This window comes from Ambystoma mexicanum, chromosome 7q (assembly GCF_040938575.1).
Source record: "Ambystoma mexicanum isolate Mex_15411 chromosome 7q, UKY_AmexF1_1, whole genome shotgun sequence".
NCBI lineage: Eukaryota > Metazoa > Chordata > Amphibia > Caudata > Ambystomatidae > Ambystoma > Ambystoma mexicanum.
In genome coordinates, this window is record NC_090941.1 from 654669779 (window position 1) to 654695530 (window position 25752).

The window sequence follows — 25752 nt, forward strand, 5'->3', positions numbered from 1 at the left end:
GACTTGACTGACCCACAAAAGTGCTGGTTCTTTGGGGCCTCTCAATCCGCGAAGAAGATTGTATTGAGGGATTGGAAGGGAATGCTGGCGGCATGGGTTGAGGACCTGCGGAGGATGTTGCTGTCTGAGCGGGTTATCCTGCACAGGCAGAAGAAGGGGGGTCCGTTTGCGGAGATCTGGGGCAGATTTTTGCATCTGACGTAGACACATGTTAACTTTAGTTTATCTGGCCTTTTTTTGTCTGTGTTGAATTGTAAATGTTTCAATAAAAATGTGAACGCGTGAGGATGCAAGGGAAGGACGCATCATCTCTTAGGAGCTCATTCAGAACTTCTTTTGAATACATATGAATGCACATTTCACTGTAATTTCACTTCACTTAAAGTACTTCTAAAAGGTTACAAAAAGCACGCACAAAAACAACAGAGTGTCAGTCACGTGGCCTGATGCCAACGCTGCTCCATGAGCCGTAGTGTTTCCCGCCATTAGCTTTGATGTGTACATCTGCCGCCCCTGATGCCAGCAATACTGCGTTTCATGGAGCACACTTTTTCACAGCTCACTGGAGGGTTATCTCTTGGGGACAGGAACACACTGTCGTCTAGGCGCTAGGGGGCGGGGGGGATACGGGGGTATAGTGCGGTACGGGGGAGAGGAAGTGGTCAGGTGCATAGATAACCATTACCAGCATGAGGACATTATAATATAAAATGCAGCTGGCGAGTGGCTGCTCTTTCTGCGCGGCCCTCCCTGCCCACCCACGGATCTCAGTATAGCCCTTTCTCCCTACCCACCAAGCCCACCACTCGGAAATAACACACAAATACAAAAACAGGCTGCACGCGGAGTGGCACTGCGAGACTCTTCATATCCTATTTTGAGCTATAAGCGATTCTGAAGGAGAGCAGGAAAAGGCAATTTACCTGAAGCCTCGGCCTGGTACAGGCTCTCGGTGCTGGCCACTTGTCCTGGCTGATGCAGAGCGCCGCTGAGTGCAGGAGGAGGCCTTTGGCTTGCAATCAGAATCCTGCTCTTGGCAGAGGGCAGCCTGGACACCGCGCCCAGGCCCAGCTGAGGTTTCAGAATCATGGCTGACCGATAAAAGCCCGGCGGCACCTCGTAGTGCGGACACGGGGTAGAACAGCACTCGTCTTTTCCAGGACGCTCAGCCACCTATGAGAAATAAAGAATTAAAATATACGTTAGGTTCGCCTGGTAAAAGCAACACACGACAGACTGCAGCCCGCGTGGCGGGACTTGCCAGGAGGATATAGAGCGCTGCTGCCGGGCACTGGGCATGCATTATTAGAGTTTTACAAGGTTTCCAGGGTCGCCCTTTCCTCTAATGAACTCTAGATGGGGTTCTAGGGTTCTGAGGGCCATCATAGGAAGCAAGAGTGAAGCTTCAGTTGTCTATGAGGGAACACATCACTGTTTAGAAGCTGTGCGTGTTGCTCCTGCAGCCTGAAAGCACACACTTCTGAGATAGACTCGGCTCCTGGTGTTGCCATACAAGTGGCTTTGTTCCTTTTAATGAGAGGAGCTGCTGTTACCAAAGTGGGGGAAGGGGGTCTCGAAGATGTGTCAGAGGTCCAGTTTGCACTGCAAAAGCAGAGCTTTTAGGAAGCATTGGTTCAACATGTTCTTGCTTCTCCCTTGGTCATGTGCCATTAGTCCCCCCTCTTGCATGTTTTTGGCACTCTGATTTGCTGAAAGATGATCATGAGGCACGTCAGGGTTATAAACAAAGGTCTGGGGGTGAGTGGGGTGCCCAGAGTAATGCCAGTGGATGCGATTCATTCAAAACAGTCCAGCCACGAATCTGAAGTTTTGCAAATATTCTGTGTTTGTAAGTGCTGGAAATGGAAACAATTTTACTTTGTGAACCTTCTCCGCCTTGGTGGGGGCAGGACCGGAAGTTGTGGGATGCGGGGGGGGGGGTATTCAGGGGAACAGGCCAAAAACAGTATCTCTCTTCATGGAACCCAAGCCTGGCGATTTGCATAAAATCAAAGAGCATTTTGAGAACATGGTCATTGAACAGACAAATTCATTATGCTGAATCTTTGTCAGTTAAACTTTTTATTCTAAAAAAGTCAGGCGACACGTGCTTGTATATAACCAGTATCAGGCGTGAAGATTATGTGGAATAGTTCCTTGGAAGGGTCTGTATTGATTCCAATTTTTTCAAGATCAATCACCCAAATAGACTTTCTGCGTATGTTAGCCACATACAACACCCAAATGTGTCACGAGACTGCCCCATTGTACAAATATCCTTTGTACTTGATTACACTTCCTAGCATTGACACACTGTGGACGTTCTTTGGTACATATTATATGCAACAACATAAGCTAATACACTGGGTAGGAAATGGACTGGAATTCCACCTTGGCAAAGTTTGTCTTGACGGAGCTCCGCTTGACCAAAGTTCGTCTTGCCGGAGCTCTGTTCCATCCCGACGCCTAAGGCTAGCCTAGGAAACTCTCAGATTTGCTCACATGCTGAGCTCTCACCAGCAGCCTGAGCTTCAATCCAAGAGAAGCCTGCGCTTCAGAACACTCGACAGGAGAGACTGAATGCAAAATCAGCCCAAGCCTAACATTTTGTATGGAAGCTAAACACATTGGTATATATGTCTTGCCATTTATATTCTTTTTTGTTAGGCTGAGTGACGAATTGGATTCTGCTCTGCAAGATAACAAGGATGAATAGGGATACAAATGCCCACTCAGCCCTCACACTTCTACAAGCCAAAACCCAACATAAGCATAAAGGTAAAACAGGCACAGTTAAGAGATATACTTCCTTCGTCTTTTGTGGTAACGTGGGCAGAGGAAGGCTGTGCACCCAAGAGGGGTGTGAATGTGATTCATGAGCCATGCAAACAGCAAAGCATGTAAGGCCGGTAAGATAGCTCAGCGGGTTGAACACTTGCTGCTACGATCTGAGCGTGATCTGCAGGTCGCAGATTCTAATCTCGGCAAGGCCAACTTAGCCTTTCATCCTTCTCAGGTCAATAAATGAGTACCAATATTGGTTGGGTGATATTGTATGTAAATAAGTTCTCTGTAAAGCGCTTTGGATTAAGGCACTATATAAATAACACATCATTATCATTATCATTATAACAGTCCAAAATAAAGGGAATGTCCAATCAAGGTTCTATACAAATAGATATACTATAATAAAACACACCATCTGCAAGATAACTACATAGAAAACACTGTACAAAACCCACCCCAGTGGAAAACAGAGAAAATGCAACAGATTAGTCTGAGCATGAATACAGTGGTGATAGGCAATTTACCAAGCACAAAAAGGATATGTCTTTGGGTGAAAGAAGGTGCTGAGGTGACCTAAGCAGTCTATAGGGTCCCAGTGCACCAAAGAGGCAGTTAGGGGTCAACAGTGCTTGGTGTTGGTTCTTGGTGGGCTGACGGATGTCGAACCCGGTGTGGAACGTACATGCAAGTGGATCAGGCACAGTTCAGGCATTTTGGATTGTATGGGCCCACACAACAAGCAGTCATCGAATAGGGCCGAATGCAGTTCCTCTAGGCGGTCTAAGAGGGGCTTGCAGTGACTCAGGTCTGGGTTGTCCCAGGATCTCTTTGAAGTTGGGCAAAGCCAAGTCGGACTTCTAGCTGCTCAGAGGTGTCAATGCGTAACCCTCCAGCGGTTCGAGTAGGCAGGCAACAGTCGCCAAAGGTGGTGATCTTAGGTGCATTGGAGTGCAGGTCGGAGCGGTGGCCATTATAGGGCTAGCTGGGCTGGGCCAGGGTTGTAACCTCTAGTTAGAATAAGCGTTGAGCAGTAGCTTCAGGCCTATTAAGTGACGGGCGCAGATAGGGCACGATAGAGCACTGAGCTGGTTGAAGTGCAAGCAAGAGTTTGGATTGGGGAGGAGCACAAAAGCCAGCCCCAGCATCTTCCCTCTTGTTCAAGGTGCGATGAACACGAACTGACTGGTTTGATGTGGCAGAACAGGGAGCTTCAGCTGGTCTGGTACTCTGGCTGCTGTGAGGCCCACTCAGAGGGACTTGAGGACAAGAGGGTTTTGTTCAGGATCTGCTCTCCCACTTTTAGTAGATTCTGATGTAGAGTGGCAGGTCCTGGTCCACAGCAAAGGTTCACTGCCAATGTGCCCTGAGAGTGGGTAGGGGGCAGATCTTTCTTCTGCTTTGTATGACTCCTTCTTCACCTTAGACGGAGGGCTTTGGAAAGTGCAACTTTCCAAAAGGAAGCCCGTGTGTTTGTCTCAGGTGCTTCAGAGTGATTCATTAGGCTGTCTTGAGAGGATCTAAGAAGTGGTGGGAGACCCGTAGGTGATTGGACTAAAGCTAGCCTGCCTTAGTGGTCCAACCACTGCTCTTGAAAGAAGTGTACTTTACTCTTCTGATAACACACCAAAAGTGCTTTGCTCTAGAGGAAGTGGAGGGAACAGGAAGGAGAAAGAGAGGCTGAGAGAAACAAAATAGTGGAAGTGTCCTTCCATGGAACAGTTTTGTACCTCGTGTCACGACCAGTCCTTCGACTACCTCATTGATTTTTTTGCCAATTTCAGGAAACTGTCTTGTGTGTGAAGGTACTGAAATCTGGGGAAATGTGTGGGGTGTCCAAATGCCATCTAACCAGTAATGTCCGCAGGGTTCTATCAGGTAACTGTTCAAAATTTGCCACAGATTGGTGAAACAGTGTGGAATTGTATAATAATAATAATTAGGCCTTTATATAGCGCTACAAACCCTCAGGTATCCGAGCGCTGCTTATTATTACCCACGGTGTGTGGTGCTCATTTATCGACCTCGGATGGATGAAAGGCTGAGTTTGGCCTTGCCGGGATTCGAACCTGCGTTAGCAACTCGCTGTGCCACTTGACTGGTAAGGACTCATAAGGAACAACGCTTCGCCAAGCTACAGACCCACAAACAAATGTTGACTTTTGCTGAAACATGGGGAAAGGGGTGAGGTATCCAAATGTCACTTAGCTAGTAATGTGCAGATTAGTGAAACAATGTAGAATTGTATAAGGAATAACGAATACCGCTTTGCCACAAACCCACAAAACACATTTGGACTTTTGCTGAAATCCGGGTGAAAGTCGTGGGGTGAACAAATGTCATGTAGCCAGTAATGTCCAGAGGGTCCTAACAGGCAACTATGCAAAATTTGGTGCAGGTTGGTGAAATTATGTGGAATTGCATAAGGAATAACCATTTGCAACAAATGCCGCCACAAACATATTTTGACTTTTATATATACAGATTTGATTTCCTTATGTCAAAACACTCTAATATCCAAAATTCCTTTGTGCTTGCTGTCGATGCAATCTTTAATTCTCATGCAACAACAAGAACATGTATATTTCCGTTCTCACATATAAAGGGGGAAATAATAATATTAAACCTTAATTACTAAAATTCATGACTTGGACATATTCAAGGGTGAAAGGACACAAGAGATACAATTGTCTGTACTCTTTTAACTCCAGTAGTTACATTGGTCAAGTCTTGCTCGACCTAAGAGTATGCAAACTGAAAAACGTCATCCAACACAGACAAAATTATGAGCCAAATACTACTAGCCAACAATCAGGGACATCATTTAGGGGTTACTGCCCCTGTGGTCTCCATTGATACTCCCAAAAAACAGAATTTGAAAAAAAGTGGTATTTTCTTTTTTTTTATTTAATGCAAGCTTCTGGGCTGTGACCAGCGCTATGTTGCCCTTTGCTTCTGGAGTGACTGGCTTTCTTGTTCAGCCCTCTTAAAAAGAAATGAATAAAGAACAGGGATTCCACAAGTCTAACACTTTCAGCAGGGACCCTAAATAAGAAAGAATAGGAATATCAAATAATGTGTCTTTCTGGAATTCTATACAATAATTGCTAGACTCATTAAAGGTTTGTTTCATGCACACTTCAGGGGTGAGTCACTGATTTAGTCTGTTCTTCAACACCTGAACTCAGCCTTTCATCCTTCTGAGGTCGATAAAAGAGTTCCAATACAGGTTGGGTGATATTGTATGTATATTTGTTCTATATAAAGCGCTTAAGCTTAAGTGCTATATAATAACACATCATTATCATTTGGTCATGGACGTCTGCTTTCATTCACAGTAATTTGGTAATATGGGCCTATAGACACTGATCTTAATGATACATATGGCGACCCATTCTTGTATGAAATGTCTATCACATTATAGTGATATCGTAACCATATTTTTCATAGTGAACAATGCTATGTGACGCCACTTCCTGTTTTGTCAAGGGGTGAAAGGTCGTGTTCCATTGCTTCTCGTGATATCACTGCAGGGCTGGGGTCAAATGACATCACTTTGTGTAATGTCATCAGAGGTCAAGGGTCGTGTCATGTCACATTCGCTACCCCTGGCATTTTGGTGAAATGACGTCCCTGCCAACAATTCTGCTCAAGTGGGCCCAAGCGTAAGTGAAATATGGGCTGCACATTTCACACCAGTCTAGAGACAGACTGGTCTGCCCAAGAGGGCGCTAGTCTAAAAAGGATGCCCTGTACACTAGGAGCTATTTTCAGTTGCTAATTATTATTGATCCACTCAGTACAACGATGCTACTTTAAAATGACGTCGATATTGCATGCCCTTGGTTTTAATAACCCCAGGGACACAAAAAAGTGAGCTCCATGTTGACAAAGTTGTACAATTCTGTTCCAAACTTTAAAATAGCTCATACATGGGCAATGGTAAAAAGTTATCTACATGCCAGATTGCACGATAATGATGAAGTATGCAAACCTTAAGTGGACAGATTGTTGATCCCAAATACACTAGATTGCATGGACAATTGATGGCATAAGCTACAAATGGGTTAACACATGTAATCTTGGATCACATGTTCCATTCCCTTTTAGTTTTGGCTGGTTTAGGTGGGGCCAAGGTGCACGTATTAGCCTATACTATTGAATCAGCGTACACTCAGGGTGAAATGGCATATGAAAGGGGACAAAGCGTGTAGGTGTTTGGTTATTTACTCTCCCATTGACTGCCCATGGCCATGCTAATCTCTATGGCCATTCTAACCCCGTTCCTGCCCCTCCCGCACAAAACACATTCTCCTGGGATCTCTTGAAGCTCGCTTTAATCAAGCCTTACCAGCAAACTTTGTGCTCGAAATGCCTGCCAGTGTTTTCTCAAAGCAGTCGTCTGAGAGTTAATGACTTAACGGGAGATGTAAACGCCCTGGTGGTTTAATAAAAATGTCAACCAGGTCTGCCTTCAGCCATTTTATTTATAAGAACCTTTGCGTGTCCTTCATTGAAGTTCTATAAAACACAAGCATTGGCAAATGCAACAGTTCTGGCTTGTGTACACCTATTAGGCTTTTCCCAGCCACTGCCACTATATGCCCAGGTACTCAAACCATTTTGCAGCTGCTGCTATTGATGGCCAGTTAATTCCACTACGACAGTGCCTGGCAAATGCCTTTCCAATGCCTATAACAAAGCCAAAACTGCTGGCATTACCAATGCTTGTTTGAATTTGAAATGACTGTCTGGGAGTCGCAATCTGACAGACTTTGCACATTTGGTAAATCTCTCCACTGATTGCTGCCTAGCAATCCAATTTCTGTCTTTCGATGACTATGGTTTTAAGCTAGTTGACATCATAACTCATAATGAGGGCAATTTCGAGAAGGTTATGCCTGCATTGAAGCCGATGTTTGGAGCTATATCAGCATCAAGTTATACAATCAGCCAATGATGTTTAAAAATCTGATTAATTTGGCTGAATTAAATGCAGTTATAGACCTAATTGGAGATGAGCTCTATTTGTAGCTTCTGTTTCGTAATCAATTTCAATGGTACTATTCTGCTTGATTCTAAACGTTTGCCTGTAGGAACTATGACAAACATGTGATCAATGAATCCTATCATATACATATTTGTTTGGAAACAATATATTATAGGGAAGCGTTCTCTGGCCTATAGTTAAGGTGAAACAATTGTGTATAGACTTTTCAAAAAAATTCTATTGCTAATAAACTTTGATACGATTTGAAAGAAATTTTCCCCAAAATAAGGTTTGGCTACTGGGCCCCCAAAAAATCTATTGGTGCAATATGTACATTGGGCAAGGCCATGACTAGTGGACCTCAAAGAAACCTACTGGCTACGGCAGAAGGCCATGGCTAGATGGTCCCAAAGAAAGGTATTGGTACAACATGTACAGTGTTCATGGCCGGCGGCCACGGCTAGTGGCACCCCAAAGAAACCTATTGATGTAACAAGTACAGTGGGCAGGCTGGTGGGCCCCAAATAAATCTATTTGTGCAAAATGCACAGTGGCCAGGGCCGAAGAACATGGCTAGTGGGCCCTAAAGAAAGCTATTGGTGCGACATGTACAGGGGCCATGGCTAGTGGGCCCTAAAGAAACCTATTGGTGCGACATGTACAGTGGCCAGGGTCGAAGACCATTGATAGTGGGCCCGAAAGAAACGTATTGCTGCAAAAAGTACAGTGGCCATGGCTAGTTGGCCCCAAAGAAAACTATTGGTTCAGCATGTAAAGTGGCCACGGGCATAGGCGCCAGCCAGGTGTTTTCACTGAATTTGGAAGGTTTTATTGCTATGTATTTTTCATGTTAAATCTGATTACCTTATGTGAGAAACCTGAAGGTGTCTCCCTAGCTAGTCCCCGGGGATCTGTCATCCAGGGGGCCAGGACACAGCCCTCCCTATTGGAGCCAGTTCCGGGGGTGGACCAGTGAGGGAGGATCACCTGGATGGGGGTCCTTGGGGAGTGGGAATGGGACACCGACAGGTGAGATGTGTATCCCCCTTCCTTTACACCTTTTCCCCATCCTTTTTCGTAGGACGTTCCAAACCACTGTCTCCCCCGCCCCCTTTCCAACACGAACAATTTTGCACAACACAAAGGACAATGGACTAACACCGGAGCCGTTTACCTGACATATCTCAATACAAGGGTCATACAAAGTCAGGCAATTGATCAGAATCACACACACCCGACAGCCCTTTCCCTTCTCCACAGGGATAAAAGGTAGAGCCAGAGAGCACAGTATGAGCAAGGCGAGCACGGCACACAACACAACAAGATGGCTAAGCAGACATGGCAGTTCAAGCGAAGGAGAAAGGCGGCAGAATCGAGAGGGTGGTGAGGAGAGAAGTGACCTTGCCCTTTCTGTCCCAGACCCGCAGAACCTTTGTGGTTGAGAGCCTAAGACCACAAACAATAGCACCAATGTCTTTTAGCAGATGTCAACAGTACACGGGGCAAGCCTACGCCGATAATCAGGAGCGAGGGAAACTCCTGCGACCGTGGTACCGGCCTTGACTCCACTGAGGAAGAAAAGCCAAGAGGTTCATCACAGCCAGCGAGTCGAGGGGAGAATCGATAAGAAACCAGGCTGTGTAGAATGAGAAGCACAAGGTGCCAAGTTGGAACCAAGATTAATGAACTGTAAAAAGTGTTACTGTAATAAGTGCTGAGGGAAGACCAGCAACAGAGGGAATACGGCACCATGTGGGTAATAATTCGAGAGACTCTGATCGATCCCCATCTGAGCGAAACTACAGGTACCAGAAGGCCATATGAGAGTCGCTAAAAGAGGTTAAAGTGGTCATACAGGAAGTCTAGTAAAATCCCCATTCAATCGAAAGACTTTGATCGACAAACCATGAGAAACTATGAGAAAGCAATCCTGCAGTGTGAAGAAATAAGGAAAGTGAATCCCAAGCAGGGCAAAGTCTAAAGTCCCAAGAAACAGTGTGTTGTGAACTGTTGAAAAAGACATTAAGATTTGTAGAATACGATACGAGAAGGGTCAGCGACCAGAAGAGGGGAACCCAGGGATGAACCCATCACCCAGTAAACCTTGGAAGCAAACTTTTCATTTATTAAAGGAACTTTTGGTTTGTTATTTGAACATGTAAGATCCTCAAAGGCAAGAGTCTTTCAAGTGAAATGAGACTTGGCCATCGACGGCCCTGATAGCTGAATGCTCGAGAGTGTGTCCTGAGAGCTACCATCAGAACGGTCGTCTCGTGCTGGAAAAGCGCTCCGAGCTCCCATCTCATACCATGTACAAAACATGGGGAAGGGAGATCCAAGCTACTGCATCCTGACTTATTATTTGAGAACACTTCTTTCTTTTCTTGAGAATGATCCCGGACCCCTTTTTTTATGTGAGGTTTGGCAGTAGGTTTCTTAGTATAGGCCTTTTTAGTTTTTTTGACACAACGCCACTAGGACTTCCTTATTTTTCATTTGATGGTCAACGCCTGCTCCCATTTTAGGTATCGGTTCAGATTTGGCATTTTTCCAACCTGCATACAGCATCTATTGTTCAATAAACACCCTTGTACTGTGATCACTTGTGTCTTTCTTACTTGTTTTCACCATGGGTTCCTCACACTTAACTCTCTCGTAACTAGTTTTGTTATGCTATAGTTTTTTTGGGGCCCACTAGCCATAGTGTACTTGGATATACTAAGATGTACTTCCGCTTTCACCTCCTGACAATTTCTGTAAATGGCTCATTGTCCAATCCAGCCTATGATCCATGCATGATGTTATTAGTGACATCACATGTGATGTCATGTATGATGTAATTAGTGCTGGCATGAGTGATGTCATCTCTGATAACATTGTGGTCATACACTGCGCAACAGGGGGCTCATAGATACGGTGGACTTCCTTGAAATGTGGGTGCTGCATTTCAGGGGTTTAGTTGCATTAAATCTGATCACCTTAACTCTCTCTTAACCAAGGTTTTTTCACTGAATTTCAAAGGTTTTATTGCTATGTATTTTTCATGTTAAACCCGATTACCTTAACTCTCTCTGAACTAGTTTGGTTATACTATAGTTTCTTTGGGGCCCACTAGCCATACTTTTGTTATACTATACTATACAGTGGGCCCCAAAGAAACTATAGTATAACACAATTTATTAAGAGAGAGTTAAGACATGCTGAATGGACGAGCTTTCCTGGTGGAATGGCCTTGAGCTGTTGATGTCCCTGCCTGTCTTGTGCCGTCAAAAGACAAACCAAAGCTCAGAACAATGGCTGTGGTATATTTGGATACAAGGCCCAATAATTAATTAAACCCAAAGGGATCCTTAAAAGTATTTGGGCCATATCAATGTACAAGATATGTCACTAAATGGGAATTAGGCCTATAAATAAAACTTTGTGGTGTATATTTAAAGTATGCCATCCAATCAATAAATGCACAGCATATGGAAGTCTCTGAGAGAAACGTATTATTTATTAATTCACTAAGTTTTCACAAAAGTAAATTATATCTGTGTCTCTGAGCATGGTGTACAATGCGATTCACAGATTTTAAGGCAATGATAAACTTTTTGACCTGTGAATACCACAGTGTAGATACACAATTCTGAATCTATGTTTCTACTCTTCAAAATGGAACAGGAAGGTGGGCAAATGCTCCTCTTCCCTTCTAAGAAAGTAATGTCAAATTAAATAACCGAGATCAGGTTTCCAAATATAATTAAACAGAAATGGAGGGAAATAGAAAGATTCTACCAATTGCTTGTGTGACCCTTTAATACATCAAGATATTTTGCTCTCCAAGATAAAAGTATCTGCTCTGATCGCAAGATCATGTAATATGCATAGCGAAGGTAACCCTATCAAACCTTGTTTTATCTATGTCCAAGCTAGAAACTAATAATGTCCATCAATTTAAAGTGAATACATTTTTTGTTGATAGTTTCAGAAAACTTTAAGTGAGTTGAATTATTGAAAAATGTATCAAAGGTGTTCTTTTATTGCATATCCAATGATATTTGGTATGTTTAAATTGAATAGTTTACTCTTGTTTAAAAGATGTATTCAGTTTTGATTTTATACATTTGAATGTTAGTGTATATTGTGAATGTAAGCATTGGTGAGATAATAGCAGGCAGTCTGCACATCTTTTCTGGAGACAAGCTGCCTGTATTTATGTGCAATATTGCAGGCGAATTTCCAGAGTTAAAAGTTAGAGCACCACCTTCAATTTCTTGAGGTATTATTTTTTTTTTAAAGGGACATTTCCCCATAAAAAGAATCAATCATTCATGATTTAGATATAATCCAGAGACTGAAATAATTTATTTAGTATTAGATACATGGGCTGCCACAAGTTACATCCTGAGGATGAACTCTACTGCGTAAATGATATATAATTGACAATGGTTTGTATAGCAAGTGGGAAATACAGCTGCAAAGCAACACAGTGGAATACAATAGATGGGGTGCATATAGAAGATTGCAAGGAGGAGAAATGATATAAATGTTTTCAATGCTTAATTAAATGAAGGTACAGACTCTTGCATAGGTTTATGGACAAGATGGGATTGGGAGGTTGTAGAAATCAGCATATGATTAGAACTGCTTCTTGAAAGGATCAAAGAGCTCTTGCATGAAGAAGACATTTTATGTTTGTCAAGAACAGCCAATTCCCAGGCGTGTTGCTTTTGAAACCGCATGCCTGAAAATTAAAATGTGTGCAATCTAGGTCAGCTAATGTAGGATGCGTTTTAATTTTCACTGTGTCCCACTTGGCGCCTGTTAAAAATAAAATGTATCATTCAGGCTTCAAATTATGTAAAAACACTTAGAAACAATACTGCGGGCTACTGCAGGTAAAGTGCATTTGTTGATTAATTGCCTCCATTGTCAGTCACTGAGTAAGGTGGATCAGTTCTGGTGTTGTTGCAGTAGGTACAATAACACTTAACATTAAAGGTTTATGGGTGCGCTATTCATAAATCACAACAGGCTTCAGAATCCTCGTTTGGCAAATGCTCAGAACATTAAGCATAGAAATGTCTTTAGTTGCTTCCCGCCATGAAACAGGTGCACTGTAACATATAGTTATTGGTGTTTTCTATTGCACTCAATGTTCATTCAATTCCGATTGTAGATGGCACACAACTGCCATCCGTGGATTGCTCTGTTTAATTGCTTTAAAGAGTGTAAACAATACATGAGTGAATCCTCTGTTACAGTTAATTTAATACATAAGACAAACAAGGTATGCAGTAAATCACCAGGACCAGAATAGGAAGGAAATAGACGCAGGCGCACCAGCCACCACACATCACCCCAAGGATAGCAATCAATTATAAATAAACATTCATATTGTAATAAAATAAGGTTAAACATAGGTTAAGTCTATCTTTACATATACATTCATTTAGGGATCTGCTTCCCACCAGATGGAATCCCAAGTAAGGAGTGTAGGGGAGGGTTGCACGATTCACTCTAGGAAGACCGCAACTACTGAACACAAAACCACATCCCTATAGCTACACGAGTCTGGATGAAGATTGCAAGGCCCAACCCTTTTATAGGGCCTGATGTGGGTCTGATCGCCTGGTGCAGGTGCCAGCTCCGTGTCTGCCGGAGACCTTTCCTCGTTGATGGCCATTTCATTGTCATGCTGGTGGTTTTGCTTAAGGGGATAGGGTTGTGACTCTTGATTGTGAGGCTGTACATTCACGTTCCTCAGGGAAAGGTTGTCCTCTGTAGCCTTGAAGGGAAATATACATGGCTAATTTGCAATGTAGCACTCATCCCCCGTTCCAGGGGTTGGAACGGGGAATAACGGTCTGGCAGCCCAATTCATCAGCCCGAGCGAAGCTCCGTATGGAGCCCCTCTTCCCTTTTCATGGTGGCCTGCGGGAGGCGAAGGGAAGGAGTGGATGCAAATAAGCTAAGTAGGGGTGGGGGATGACAAAAAAATGGGACAGAGGGTAGAGGATGGGAGGAAGAGGGTGGCGTGGGGATCTGACCATCAGGCGGCTTGGAACGCAGGCTTGTACCGGCAGTTCAAGCCTGTGTTCCTAGCCATCTGATTTGCTGGCTCCCCTACCTGGGTACTAATAGCCGTAAAGAATGAAAAATGTGTAAAAGCCTAGCACAAGGCTTTTACACATTTTTCTTACATCAGGGCTCCTTTTCAATGATGTGTATGGTGGAAAGGAGGGGCAGAACGTAACTCCATTTCTGCTGCCTCCCTTCCTCTCCACCACACAAACTAGCAGCATTTGCGCTGGCATGGATTTTCATGCCAGTGCAAATGCTGGGTATCACTACATATTATCCCCACCAAAGATGTTGCTGTATATATGATCGTCTGGAACAGCCATAAGCAATATTTTTGGGGGGATAATTTTCGGGGTTTTTGTCTGCTCCTTTAAAAATAATGCAGGGGTTGCGGGGGTGTCCCCTGCAGGTTCCATGCCTTAATATTGCCGCAAAAATATGGCGATATATTTGTATGACGATATTTTTGCGGGGATATTAACACATGGAACCAAATGCTGTGGGTACCTACGGGCTCTGCTGACTTTATGCACCAGCAAACAGCAGACGAAAACCTATATGGATCCATTGTAAACTCTGCCTGCCATGCACACATGGCAGGCAGTAATTACTCAATTTGTATGTCGGAGTATAGAAGCCATTTACCCCTGTCCTTTGCACTCCACCAGGCAAATGATCAAAATTTAGCGTCGGGGAGCCGTTTCTGTTGCAGTGCTAACGTAACAGCTCCCCACCAACAAAATATGGCCTGGAGCAAAAGGAGCTCCATGATGTTAACAGTTTTCTGCTTCTCCGAATGATAGAATCCCTGCTACCAGTGCCAAGGGATGTGGTTGTGGGGTTTCTTAGGGAGCAGGATCTCCTGACCCTCCTTTCCCACATGCTAAATCTGTGGCCATGGTAGTCCAGGGGACTATGTACCATGCTCTATGGGGCCTTAATATTAGACTAGCCTCCGCCTTTGCTTGGCTTAACAAAATTGCAGATTTTCAATCTTCCTCTTTCACTGAAACTTTCCCACTGCCAAACCTGCTGCACCTTCTGTCCATCATAAAAAGAATTTGCAAGACTAAATTTATGCAAAGGTGCTCAGAGGAGTCATTTATCACCGGCACCAAGGAAAGATGCACATAAGACAAAAAGAAGGGGCAGAGCTGCTCGTTCCTAAGGGGACATCTGTCTCTGTGTTGATGACACAGGATACCCCTCATGTATTCTCTATATCTCACTCACCCTATGATGAATCCAAACATTCAGATCCCTCCTCCGAAAAGATAGAAAGAGGCCTACTAAACCAGTGGGGCTGGGGCCCTTGGCATACTGCCATGTCTCAGAGGTTCGGCTCTTTGATCTGGCTTATGTTCAACACCACAGATCAGTGGAGTGGAAATACTGAGAAGCAGTAACTTTCTTCAGAGAAAGTTATGCCTGCTCGGCAATGACAACTCAGCTTTGTCCAAGGAGCGGCAAAAGGCCTTATCGATGAGGTTGGATCCCAATTTGGCAGACATGGAAGACACAGAAGCAGGGCTCTGCACTCAGGGCAACCTCTTCCGCATAGAGACGTATTGAGTATTTGTCTGCTTATGTCCACACATTCACTGCCCTAGAAAAAGCCCTGTTTAATATCCGTAAAATATACACAACCCACAGATTTTTGAGTGTACCAGAAGAGCCAGAGCTCACGACTCTGGATGCAGGGGTGCACACTCTTCCTCCTCTGCTAGAGGGGGGCAGACAGGCCTCTTTCCCCAAAAAGGAACCCTGTGGAGGGGGGAGCAGGCTGAGGTTTTGCCAAATCCCCTGATCAAAAGGTAAGGGGTTGTCCATGAAAAAACGAATGAACAAAAATTAATGGAGAAATGACCAAATTCTTTTGGTTGAAAACACAAAATGCCTACTTGCTTTTTGCTCTTTTTTCTTTAATAATGTGGGGGGAGACCCCTGCACTCTTCAGCCCCCTACCTTAACTAATACCCTTACAACACCCGACCTTTTTTTTAATAAAACTGTACCACATTTTTTAAAGAAATCGGCCAGAGGGTCGGTGCATTCTGCATAGAACCACACTCTTTCCCCATTTCAAGTGGTTCCTTCTGCCTCTCTGGCCTTCAACAAGTATGAGGAAACTCTGATATACTTGGAGATCATAGATCTCACTGGGAAAGGGGCAGTGGTACCTGCCACTTGTCTGTCTCTCCATACTGGAAAGGGCCAGACCATACCGTAAAAAATAATTCCTGGTCAGCAAAGAGGATCAAAAACTACAAAACACTTTTAATGCCGTAAGATTAATTGTCACTTCAAGATAGAGGGTATCCATTTATTGAGACATCCTTCTGCCCAGGGATTGGATGGCAAGGAGACCTGAAAGATGTAGATCTGGTGATGATGATGATATGTCCTCCTCATGAGGAATGGCTACAGTTTTTTTACAGGGCCACAAATGGCAATTCTCCAAACTCCTGCTCAGCCTCCCCTCTGCCCCCCGGTTATTCACCAAGCTGTTGAGGCCTGTGATGGCTCACCTCAGGTCCAGGGGAGTCAGGATTATGCTCCATCTATACAACGTGCTCAGAGTAGATGCCTCAGGGCGCCAAACACATCTTGCCCTGACAGTGGCCCTTCTTCAGAGTCTACTCGATGCAGTCACTTTCTGTGCTTCGACCTAGATTAAGGGCCGTGCATCCTCTTAGTGCCGGAGAAAAGGATGGACAGAATGCTTCAAGCGATTTGCATCATACTAATGAAGGAGCTGTTCTCCCTCGGGCAGTTGGCACATGTGGTGGGGATGTATTCGTCCTCTAGTCAAGCTATAATCCCTGCCCCCCTTCATTACAGAGCTCAACAGTGGCCCAAACCCAGACACATGTGCAGAAGCTTCTCTCAGTCCTAGTTGATGCGTCTCTCTTCAAATGCCAAAGAATAACCTCTTTGGTGATTGAAGCATATGGAGGCCTGGTACAAGGGGGCAATTTCTGATCCCTCGTCTGACTTAATATTAGAGTCTGGTGCTTTTTGCGGGACGTTTAATTGACAAAATTGGCAAATTCTGTATTCATAAAGAGGATGCCGCCGTCAGTAGTAAGAGAGATTATCTTATGAGAAGTGATCTAGTTGCTCATCCTCCCAGATTCTATTGTCTCAGACAGAGGCACGCAATTTGTTTCTAGGTTTTAGGTAGCCTTGCGTAAAGATCTGCTCATTGGTCCCGACAAGTCATCTTTCTCCCATCAGGCGAAGGCGCTACGCCTAACCTGTTTTGCTATCAAGGATCAGAATGATTGACCAAAGTGGGTATCCTTGGCCTCGGCTTGCCTAAAGAGAAGGTAACTGCACCTTTCCATGGTGTGGCACGAGACAGAAACTGCTCTACCCTTGTGCATGGCTTTGCCCAAGCTGAGTGCACTGTGCCAAATGGGGACGTGTGAACGCTCGTCTGTGCGTCTGCAGGCCTGGCAAACAGATTCAACATGGACGTTCAAATGAAGAGCAGTCATCAGTACTGGGTTGGCATACGAACTCTGCCAGTGCATTTTTGGAATTGGGCCTTCCATAAATGTAGAACTGAAAAACAGAATCGAAATAAGCAGACTGATGTCCATGGCAACACAGTATGCCACCACTACCGTGGCTCGGGTGGCAAGGACTAACAATTCCCACCCGACGTCATTCGCTGCGTTTTCAACCTCCTTCCTATCCAGTGCCAATTCTATTGAACTGTTTTGTTGTATTTGCTTTTGTAAAGTCAAAAGATAATCCAAAAACAGTAGAAAGGGAAACAGAAACTGCATGGACAATGGAACTGTGATGGATGATTTTTAAGAGGTCGTTTAGTGCTCAGCCTCCTCTACCCTCACTCACATCTCCTCCCAAGCAGTACACACCTGACAAAAGCTGGATCAGACTTGAAAAAGTGCAAGATACAGGGGCGACGTTAAGCACTCCGCAAGAGTTTAGACTATTCAGCAAAATGCCCACGAGAATGCAAAATGTAAAAGGTACTTCAAGAAAGGTAATAAAGGGAAAAAGCAGCTCAAACCATATTGCACATTTCAACAAAGAAGTCACAACAAAGAGAAACCAAGTGTTATGATCTCATCCAGAAGCCAAACACAATGTTGCTTGTCAAGCAGTTATGCACTATGGCACAGTGCAATGACATGAAAAGTGCATCGTAACTTATGGGGCTGGGTTGATGCTGCTCTAGGTTTCTCCTACCTTCATTTCTTTGCTGCATTGATTGTGAAGCAATGAGAATGTTTGTCTCTGGTGGCAAGATGCCAGTAGAGGGGCAGGGTTCGACTCCCACGTAAGCCAACAACTTTTGAAATTGGCATTTAAAAAAATAAAAAGTATGTTGATGCCTTTTTTCTGATCTCTTCAAGCAATTAAAATACATAAAACAATTTTTAAAAAGCAGAATACAAATCTTAGTCACAGTGTAAAGTAAAGTATGTGCACTTGTGTACACTTGGAGCAGCCGTTGTCATGGCAGCTTAGTTGACAGAGGGGTTCTGTGCACTGATGTGCTAGCTCCAGATAGTCTCTCTTTGTACCTGGAGACACAGGAATGGTTTGAAATCCTCCCTCCAGGCATCACATGGTACAGGTTCACTGCTTCACAACCAATGCCATTTTACTAATGGTGACTCTAGTGTGACATGGGCATTGAGATGTGCGCTCCTATTAGGGACATCTTTCTTCATGTCACACCTTTCTTACAGCGACTTTATATTTTGGGTGTACATTCCATGGGGGGTTTTGGCGGAGGAGGGTGCAACAGTCACATGGAGATGTAAACTTTTTGCAGATTGCTCGGTGCCTTTTAACTTGGGATTCTGTTGCTTCGAGGCGTCAACGGATGGTGAGGAGAGTTGAGGGGAGCAAGGGGAAGGCAGATTGAGATGAACACCACTTTTGAATACGCGACTGGAGTGGGGGTTCATTGAGAAGTGGAGTGTACAGTAAACCGTTTCTTTCTGTGTTGCATGTGGAAGATACAAGCATGCCCCAAGCATTCAATATTTTCTGTAAAATCAATTAACCCTAGACACATTCGCTGGTGCAGATTTCCTGCATCATAAAAATTATAAGATATGAAAAACAAATGAAAAACAGCAGGGTGTCAATCAAAAATGTCACACGCTCCTCCGACTTTCAGGATGCCTATGGCCAGGACCAGTGCATGAAGATGCAGAAGCTTTCCCCCAATTGCCTGGGAAGGATCCACCTAGTGGGGAAATGACAACCAGTGGATCTCATTATGAGGATGGTGGTAACGCGCCGCTGCTACCGGTGGGTTGCCGTCGTCCTTGTAACACCCAATCCGCCTCTTGATATCCCAGTGCCACCAGGATATTACAAGTTGCGGCAGCCCGGGATATCAGGTGGTGGATTCGGGGAGTCCCCATTCCTGGTAGGACTCCACGGAAATGGGTTCAAGGAAGCACTGTTGTTAACAGTGGCGGTGCTTCTGTGAAAACTCTGCCGTCCGGAGACCTTGTGCCCGATAGGTCAGACCTGTCAGGTGCAACGGCCCCGGAACACAGAGTTGGAGTGTGGCGGTCCTGAAAGGGTGCCCTAGGGGCATGCAGAAACAGATCACACGGGCAGCCGACTACCCCGGGGGATCCAAGTGTGTCTGCCAAGCAGTCTATTGGTCTTCATCATTACACAACTGCATGCACAGGTTCCTCCAATCCATAGCAAGTGCATGGTGTGTCCTGCGAGCCCTGCAGAAGGCAGGGAAGCACACTGGGCGGGCCTTGAAGAAGTGTCACAGCGGTCTACAGCATTTGAAATGATGGATTACCACGAGTTCCTTGTTCCTCAAGTGGAAGGCGCCCGAGGGGACGTATCAACTGACCATGCTGCAAAGATATTTTGATGAGGCTGGTAAAGTATTCTGTAGATACAGTGAAAGTCTTAGAGCTCACCCTGACACAGGAAGGCAGCCAGTGAGGTCTATGGAGGACGGGGAAGATGTGTTCATGCCCAGGGTGCTCAAAGACAACTCTGGCTACTGAATGTAAGAGTCTCTACTATGATGGCATGTGCTAGGATAGATCAATTTTGCACTGAGAGGTGCAGCAGCATTAACAAATCAACTGGTGGAACTGGTGACGGAACTAGCATGTGTGCTCATGTTTAAAGGGGAGGGTTTTGAAACACCCATTGGTTTGGCCTTCTTGGCAGTAGGGACAGCAATTGGAAGATCTGTATTTTGTAATAAGTATGAACTATGGATTATTAACTTTCCCTGGACTGTACTTGAGAGCAACATTTGTAAACATCGCTTTTTATTAGCTGAAATACTCATCCCAGCAACACATATCGCCACTAATATAGGCCAAATGTATCTTGCATACATGCCAGATACAGCTTTCAGAGACGGTGTCGCTCGCCTAGTGAACCCTCAGTTGGCTGTAAACCATTCAATCGATTCAGATGAACCCCTCAATCAACTGGGGATCAGGCCTTGATCTGCTGCACCAATGTCGTTTTGCTACTTTATTCACTAGACCCTACTGAGTGGACTGTATTTTACTTTTATTTACTGCTATCTATTTAGTGATTTGTTGTGTTTATTCTTCCCCTGTTTATTCCCCCGAGCCAATGCTGTATACATCCTCAATCATAGTTCACTTCGCCCTCACAGCACTAACACGTTATCGTTTTATTTTATTGTATCCCACATATAGTTATGGCAAACAGACAGATATAAACACGGGTTCTTATGACTGTGAATGCAGGGAAAGAAACAGAACCACTGAGCTGGGCAGTGCATCAGTCGTTCAGGTGAACACTGCTGTAGCATCTGTTCTAAGGAGTGTGGTGGGAGATACAATGTAAGTTAAAGTAGCACTTGTTCTGAAGCAAGACGACGAGGAGCAACACGGGATCGATCCCCGGGTCCGCGCTTAGAAACCTCTGGGTATTAATCATGTTATAAATAACCAAATACAGTTACAAATTACAATGTGCTTTATTCCCATGGCCATGTTAAAAACGGAACTTTGGGCACAGTGCTAGAGAATCAGGGACGAACTGTAACATTCTCCCTCTCCTTTGGTGGATGTCCTTAAAGGTGACCCCCTCCTCCCCCTAAAACTGGGAGCACATCTTCAGATCCTTAAACCCCCTTACTTTCCACTCCTTCCCATGATACTAATTGCAGAGGATACTTTGCGCTGCCCCCTGAGTGATGGAATATGTTATTAATAACCAGTGATGTATTTACAAACTGAACCAGGTATTTACAGTACGAAGAGGTTATGTTGACTGTCCCAAAATACATGTTTGCAGTGTCCCCTGGTGTTTAACATTTTTTTATTTGTATTATTACTTTTATTATTAGGATATTTGTGGAGTGTGGACCTCGCTTCTCGACGTAACGGAGCACTTTACAAGTCTTAGTGGGGAAGTGCACAGTGAGGGAAGCAGATTGCAAGGGACAAGGGAGCGGGAAGGTGGCCAATTTGGAACCAATGGAGCTAAAAGGAACCAAGGGAGGAAACAGAGGGGAGCAGATCGTCCAGTGTCAGGTTTGGTGGAGCGTGGGGGAGTCTTGACCTCCATTCTAGAATATAAAAGTGAAGGGAAATGTCTCTCTCAATGCAGCCATGCGTTTGGTGGCCTCATCAAGGAAGTTATTAATAGTGTCAATGTTGACTTATAGTCTATATGCGAACAAAAACTGGGGGAACGCCTCCAGTGTTTGGCTACACCCTAATAGTAAATTATAGAATACATTCACGAGGTTGTGATCAAGTAATCAATACAGCTGGCCTCTTTCAGTATAGGGTCTTGGTTTGTACTCACAGTGCTTCATCGTTCGTGACCTTGAGGGCAGAGTAAGTGGTCAATGCATTGCGCACAGCTGGTACACCCCCTTTTTTCTATGTTAGTTTTAAGGTGTAAGATTTGATTATAAACCTTACATCTTTAAACTAGTGGAGTCAGCTTCACGACACTGCGGCAACTTGACCACCATACCCATTAGGCATGAGTGGTGGCCCATTGCAGCCCAAGAGTGGCGCAGAATACACTCCTCATTTTGTGTCATGCCACTGGGCCAGCACAAAGAAAAGTGGAGCATGCAGCAGGAGAGGTAGCTCATGAGTTTAAATGCACAACAAATACATGCACAGTCATCTTTTGAATGGGTTCTTTCATATGTGGTAAGACTGTGTGGAGTGCAACCATCAATCCAATAACCAGGGCTTTCTGCAACATGTTTTTTACAATGTTTGTAATCATTAAAAAATGTGACTCTTCATAGAGAGGGAACTGAAAAATGTCACTCGTCATCAAGGGGTTCCGTGTGTGCACTTTTATCCATAGGGGATCATTTACAATTCTGCAAAGTCTTTGCTTACGCTTTGGCATACCCCCCTGGGCTACCAAGCCATGAGGCTAATTGCTGTCCCAAGCATCGTGCATGAACTCTGACCCCTTATGAAGGCTATGTGTCCCTTTGGTGTTGTTGTCGGGATTGAACAGCAATGATAGAGCCAAGGAGTCTGGTAAATAAAAGTGACGAAGGTTGTCATGGGATTCCGGACATGGACATTCGGATCCATGGTCAAACTACCTCCAGTTGTGACATGTCACTGCCCCGCCCGCGGCATAACCCCTTAGCTGCAAGCTGTGAGGCCAATTGCTGCCCCTAGCATAGATAAGCTTTCCCCCCATATTGCTTATCTATCTGTTTGCACTATGTATTGATGCGTAAATAAAAGCAACAAAATAAAAAACAAGGCCATTATAAAGAACAGCATTGGAGGAGCGGAGATTAGAACCCGGCTGCCGGCTCCTATGGAAGCTCCATTGAGTAGACATGCTGGCTCCCTATCCGAGAAAGGATCATTTTCAGAACTCTAGCTATCACACGCAGATGCCTGACACACTCTGCTCGCCTCTGCTTGTCACAAAGAGTCTCCAGAGCCAGCTCTTCCAGACGGGTAAGGGCAGCTTACTCTCACTGCCTCTCCAAACCGAAGTATGATCGAGTCAGAGGAGGAGGCGCTAGCTTCCCCGCGGAGGCAGCAAATCGCCGGAGCTCTCTCCCACCCACCCTAAGAGCGAAGAAGTCTTATTGGGCCATCCACAAAGTCCTGAAAACCTCGCTGTTTGCCTAACAACATTGACTGCCTTTGAACACTTTGAGCTTATGTCCTCGATGTCCGCACAATACGTGTAACTGGTTTTGCAATAGTGCATTGATGCCCTAAGGGTTAGGAGCTTTACAAATGTAAAAACACAAATGTAAAAAAGAATAAATAAATGAAATAAATACGGTAGCACTCCACTTCAAATGTGGTTTTACCGAAGGCCATGGAAGCGTATATAATTGTAAGCACAGCACGTTATGTAGTCAGGCCAAAGCCCTGAGCATGGGTAGTGCTCTTTGCATTTAGGACCACGCCATGAAGAGAAAGGAGAGGGTCGTCAGTTTCTCTTTGGGTTTATCAGCGATAGAAAAAATGCAACAATGTCCCCATAAGTCACACACCTAGACAAAGGGTATTATATTGAGGTAAGGGGTGCATTGCACAGTGGCCAATGACATGTACTATGCATTGGAAGGAGCTATGTTTTGCCTTGGATCCAACCAAGTTCATTGGATCACATTTAGTAATCCATTAAATTGAGAAAAAAACCATCAGTTTTGTTAGCATTACCATGAAAAATAACAATGTATGTGTCGTCAGCAAACCCTGAATTGAACAGTGGCAGAGGTAGATTTTGCATCCAACCAGCTATGCTCTGGACGGCCTATCGCTCAAAATAAAAGCGATCCATTCATGAGACGTGATCACCACCACCCATCACTCCCATCACTCCCATACTCAAAAACGTAGACGTGGGTGGTCATTGGTGTTGAAAGCTGTGAACAGATCTGGGCATTCTCTGTAATCTACTGGCCACTGAATAAAGTGTAGATAGTAAGTAAGGTGACACTTACCACTGCCACCATAACTCAGCAGAAGCAGAGGTCTTTGTGGGTAAGGCTGCCTGGTGGCAATGGGCACAGCAATAGACAACGAAATGGAGGCCCAACAGAGAAGAGATCGGAAGCTGCCATGCCATACATGGAACCACCATCATCACAATATCTGACCCCATGCAGTCACTCTTTGAAGGAATATTTGCATAATAACCACAATAAACAGGAGTCTTCCTGATTTCAAAGAAAAGTCTGTGCGACTTTACCAACACCTTCCACATGTTCTTTCAATTTGCAAGGTTCTATGCAGAACGCAATCTGCGATGCCCATGACATTTTAAAAACATTGGGGAACATTGCAATAGCTTGGTTTTCCAGTACATGCCCCCAGTCTCACTGATGGCAGATTAAACTCAGGAGAAACTGAACCACATTTGTTAAATGCCAGCGATCACTAAAATTGAAGTTAAGTCACCACTGCCCCAAGGGCCTACAATATAAATAGACATCTGAAAAAAGCTCAGAAGACACTCTTTTCCAGATATCTGTGAGATGAGCCAAATTCACAATGGTGACCTGAGCATTTCCTGAGGTCTGTGCACTAAAGCAAATAATGGACAGCCCAGCCGCCATTAATATTTCAGTTATGTTATGTTATGTTAACAGTCATTTATTAAGTGCATGAACGCCCAGAGGCATCTTGCCGCTGGAAGCAAGCGGCAATAGATTTAAAGATGGAATCAGAACAGAGAGTTTTTAAGTGTGCGGCGGAATACGAGATGATCACCCGTGGCACGAAGATGGAAAGGGAGGGCATTTCAGGTTTTTGCAGTCACCACCGAGAAGGCCCGCCCACCAGTGTGGGAGAGTCTGACATGGGGGAAAAAAAGACCACTAAGGCAGACATCGAGCGAAGACAGCGAGATGGCACATAACGCTGACATTTCACTTGCAGCTATTCGGCCCCATAAAAAGCACGATGGACGATGCACATGGACTTGAACAGGTTAGCATAGGGGACATGTGAGTCCCAAAAGGGGATGGAGAATAGCCCTGGCAGCCGCATTTTGAAGAAGTTGTAGATGGTTGATAAGGAAGCGCGGTTGTGCCAGGTACAATGAGTTACAGTAATCTACTGCACTCAAAACATGAGCAGCCACCACAGGGGCTTGAAATTTGACTGGAATAAAGGGGAGCACCTTGTGGAGAACAAGCAGTTTAAAGTGACCAACCTTACACACTGCCACCACCTGCTCATCCATCGATAGAGACAAGGAGATATTTACCCCCAGATTCAGTATAAAACACACACGCCCAGCAGAGAAGGGTCTGAAATGACCACTCTGTTCATTACGCAACCCTATGCACCTGGCTCCAAACAGATGCAGAGAAACACATTGCAATGTGCATCTCGTTTGTGAATACAGGATGCGCTCTTCCATGCGTGGAACAACCCTCTCCTAACCCCACATTTGTGCAATTGTTTTTGGGAGTTAACAATGAGTATCTGAGCGTCACTAGGTGATATGCACATTCTGTTGCACCGCTTTTTTCCACCACAAGAGATGGTAAATTTCAATGCTGCAGAATACATACAATAAGGATTACCCCTTGAAAGGAGCAGGACGTGGTCCTTGTGTTCGTAGGGTTAGTTGTTATTGCTGCACAATGTGGTGTTGGGTATGGAAACCTGGGCACCCACTTGGTTCGGTGCCTATCACTGCGCATGCAGGGATTTCACAGAGATCACGGACGTGCTCGTATGCGCACAAGGTGGTGGTGACCAGTAGTTGTCATAGTGATCTAAAAACATGCGTGTTGTTCATGCGTATCTCACGGACTCCACCTGTCCTTTTTTAATTGCAAAAGCATAAGTCGAATGATGCAGGGCTCCAATCTCACTACCGGCATCGAAATTACGATAGATTCTGCTCAATTTGGGGAATCCGTACCCAAA

General features: G+C 44.6%; 1 protein-coding gene across 1 annotated transcript in view; it reads right to left on the reverse strand.

The window, feature by feature from the left end:
- MTUS2 (microtubule associated scaffold protein 2) overlaps positions 1 to 25752 on the reverse strand; it is a 1571269-nt gene that overhangs the window by 1500977 nt on the left and 44540 nt on the right. Inside the window, exon 2 of the mRNA XM_069639493.1 lies at positions 924 to 1173. Within this exon, the coding sequence (XP_069495594.1) occupies positions 924 to 1173 (250 nt within the window). The remainder of the gene's footprint in view (positions 1 to 923; positions 1174 to 25752) is intronic.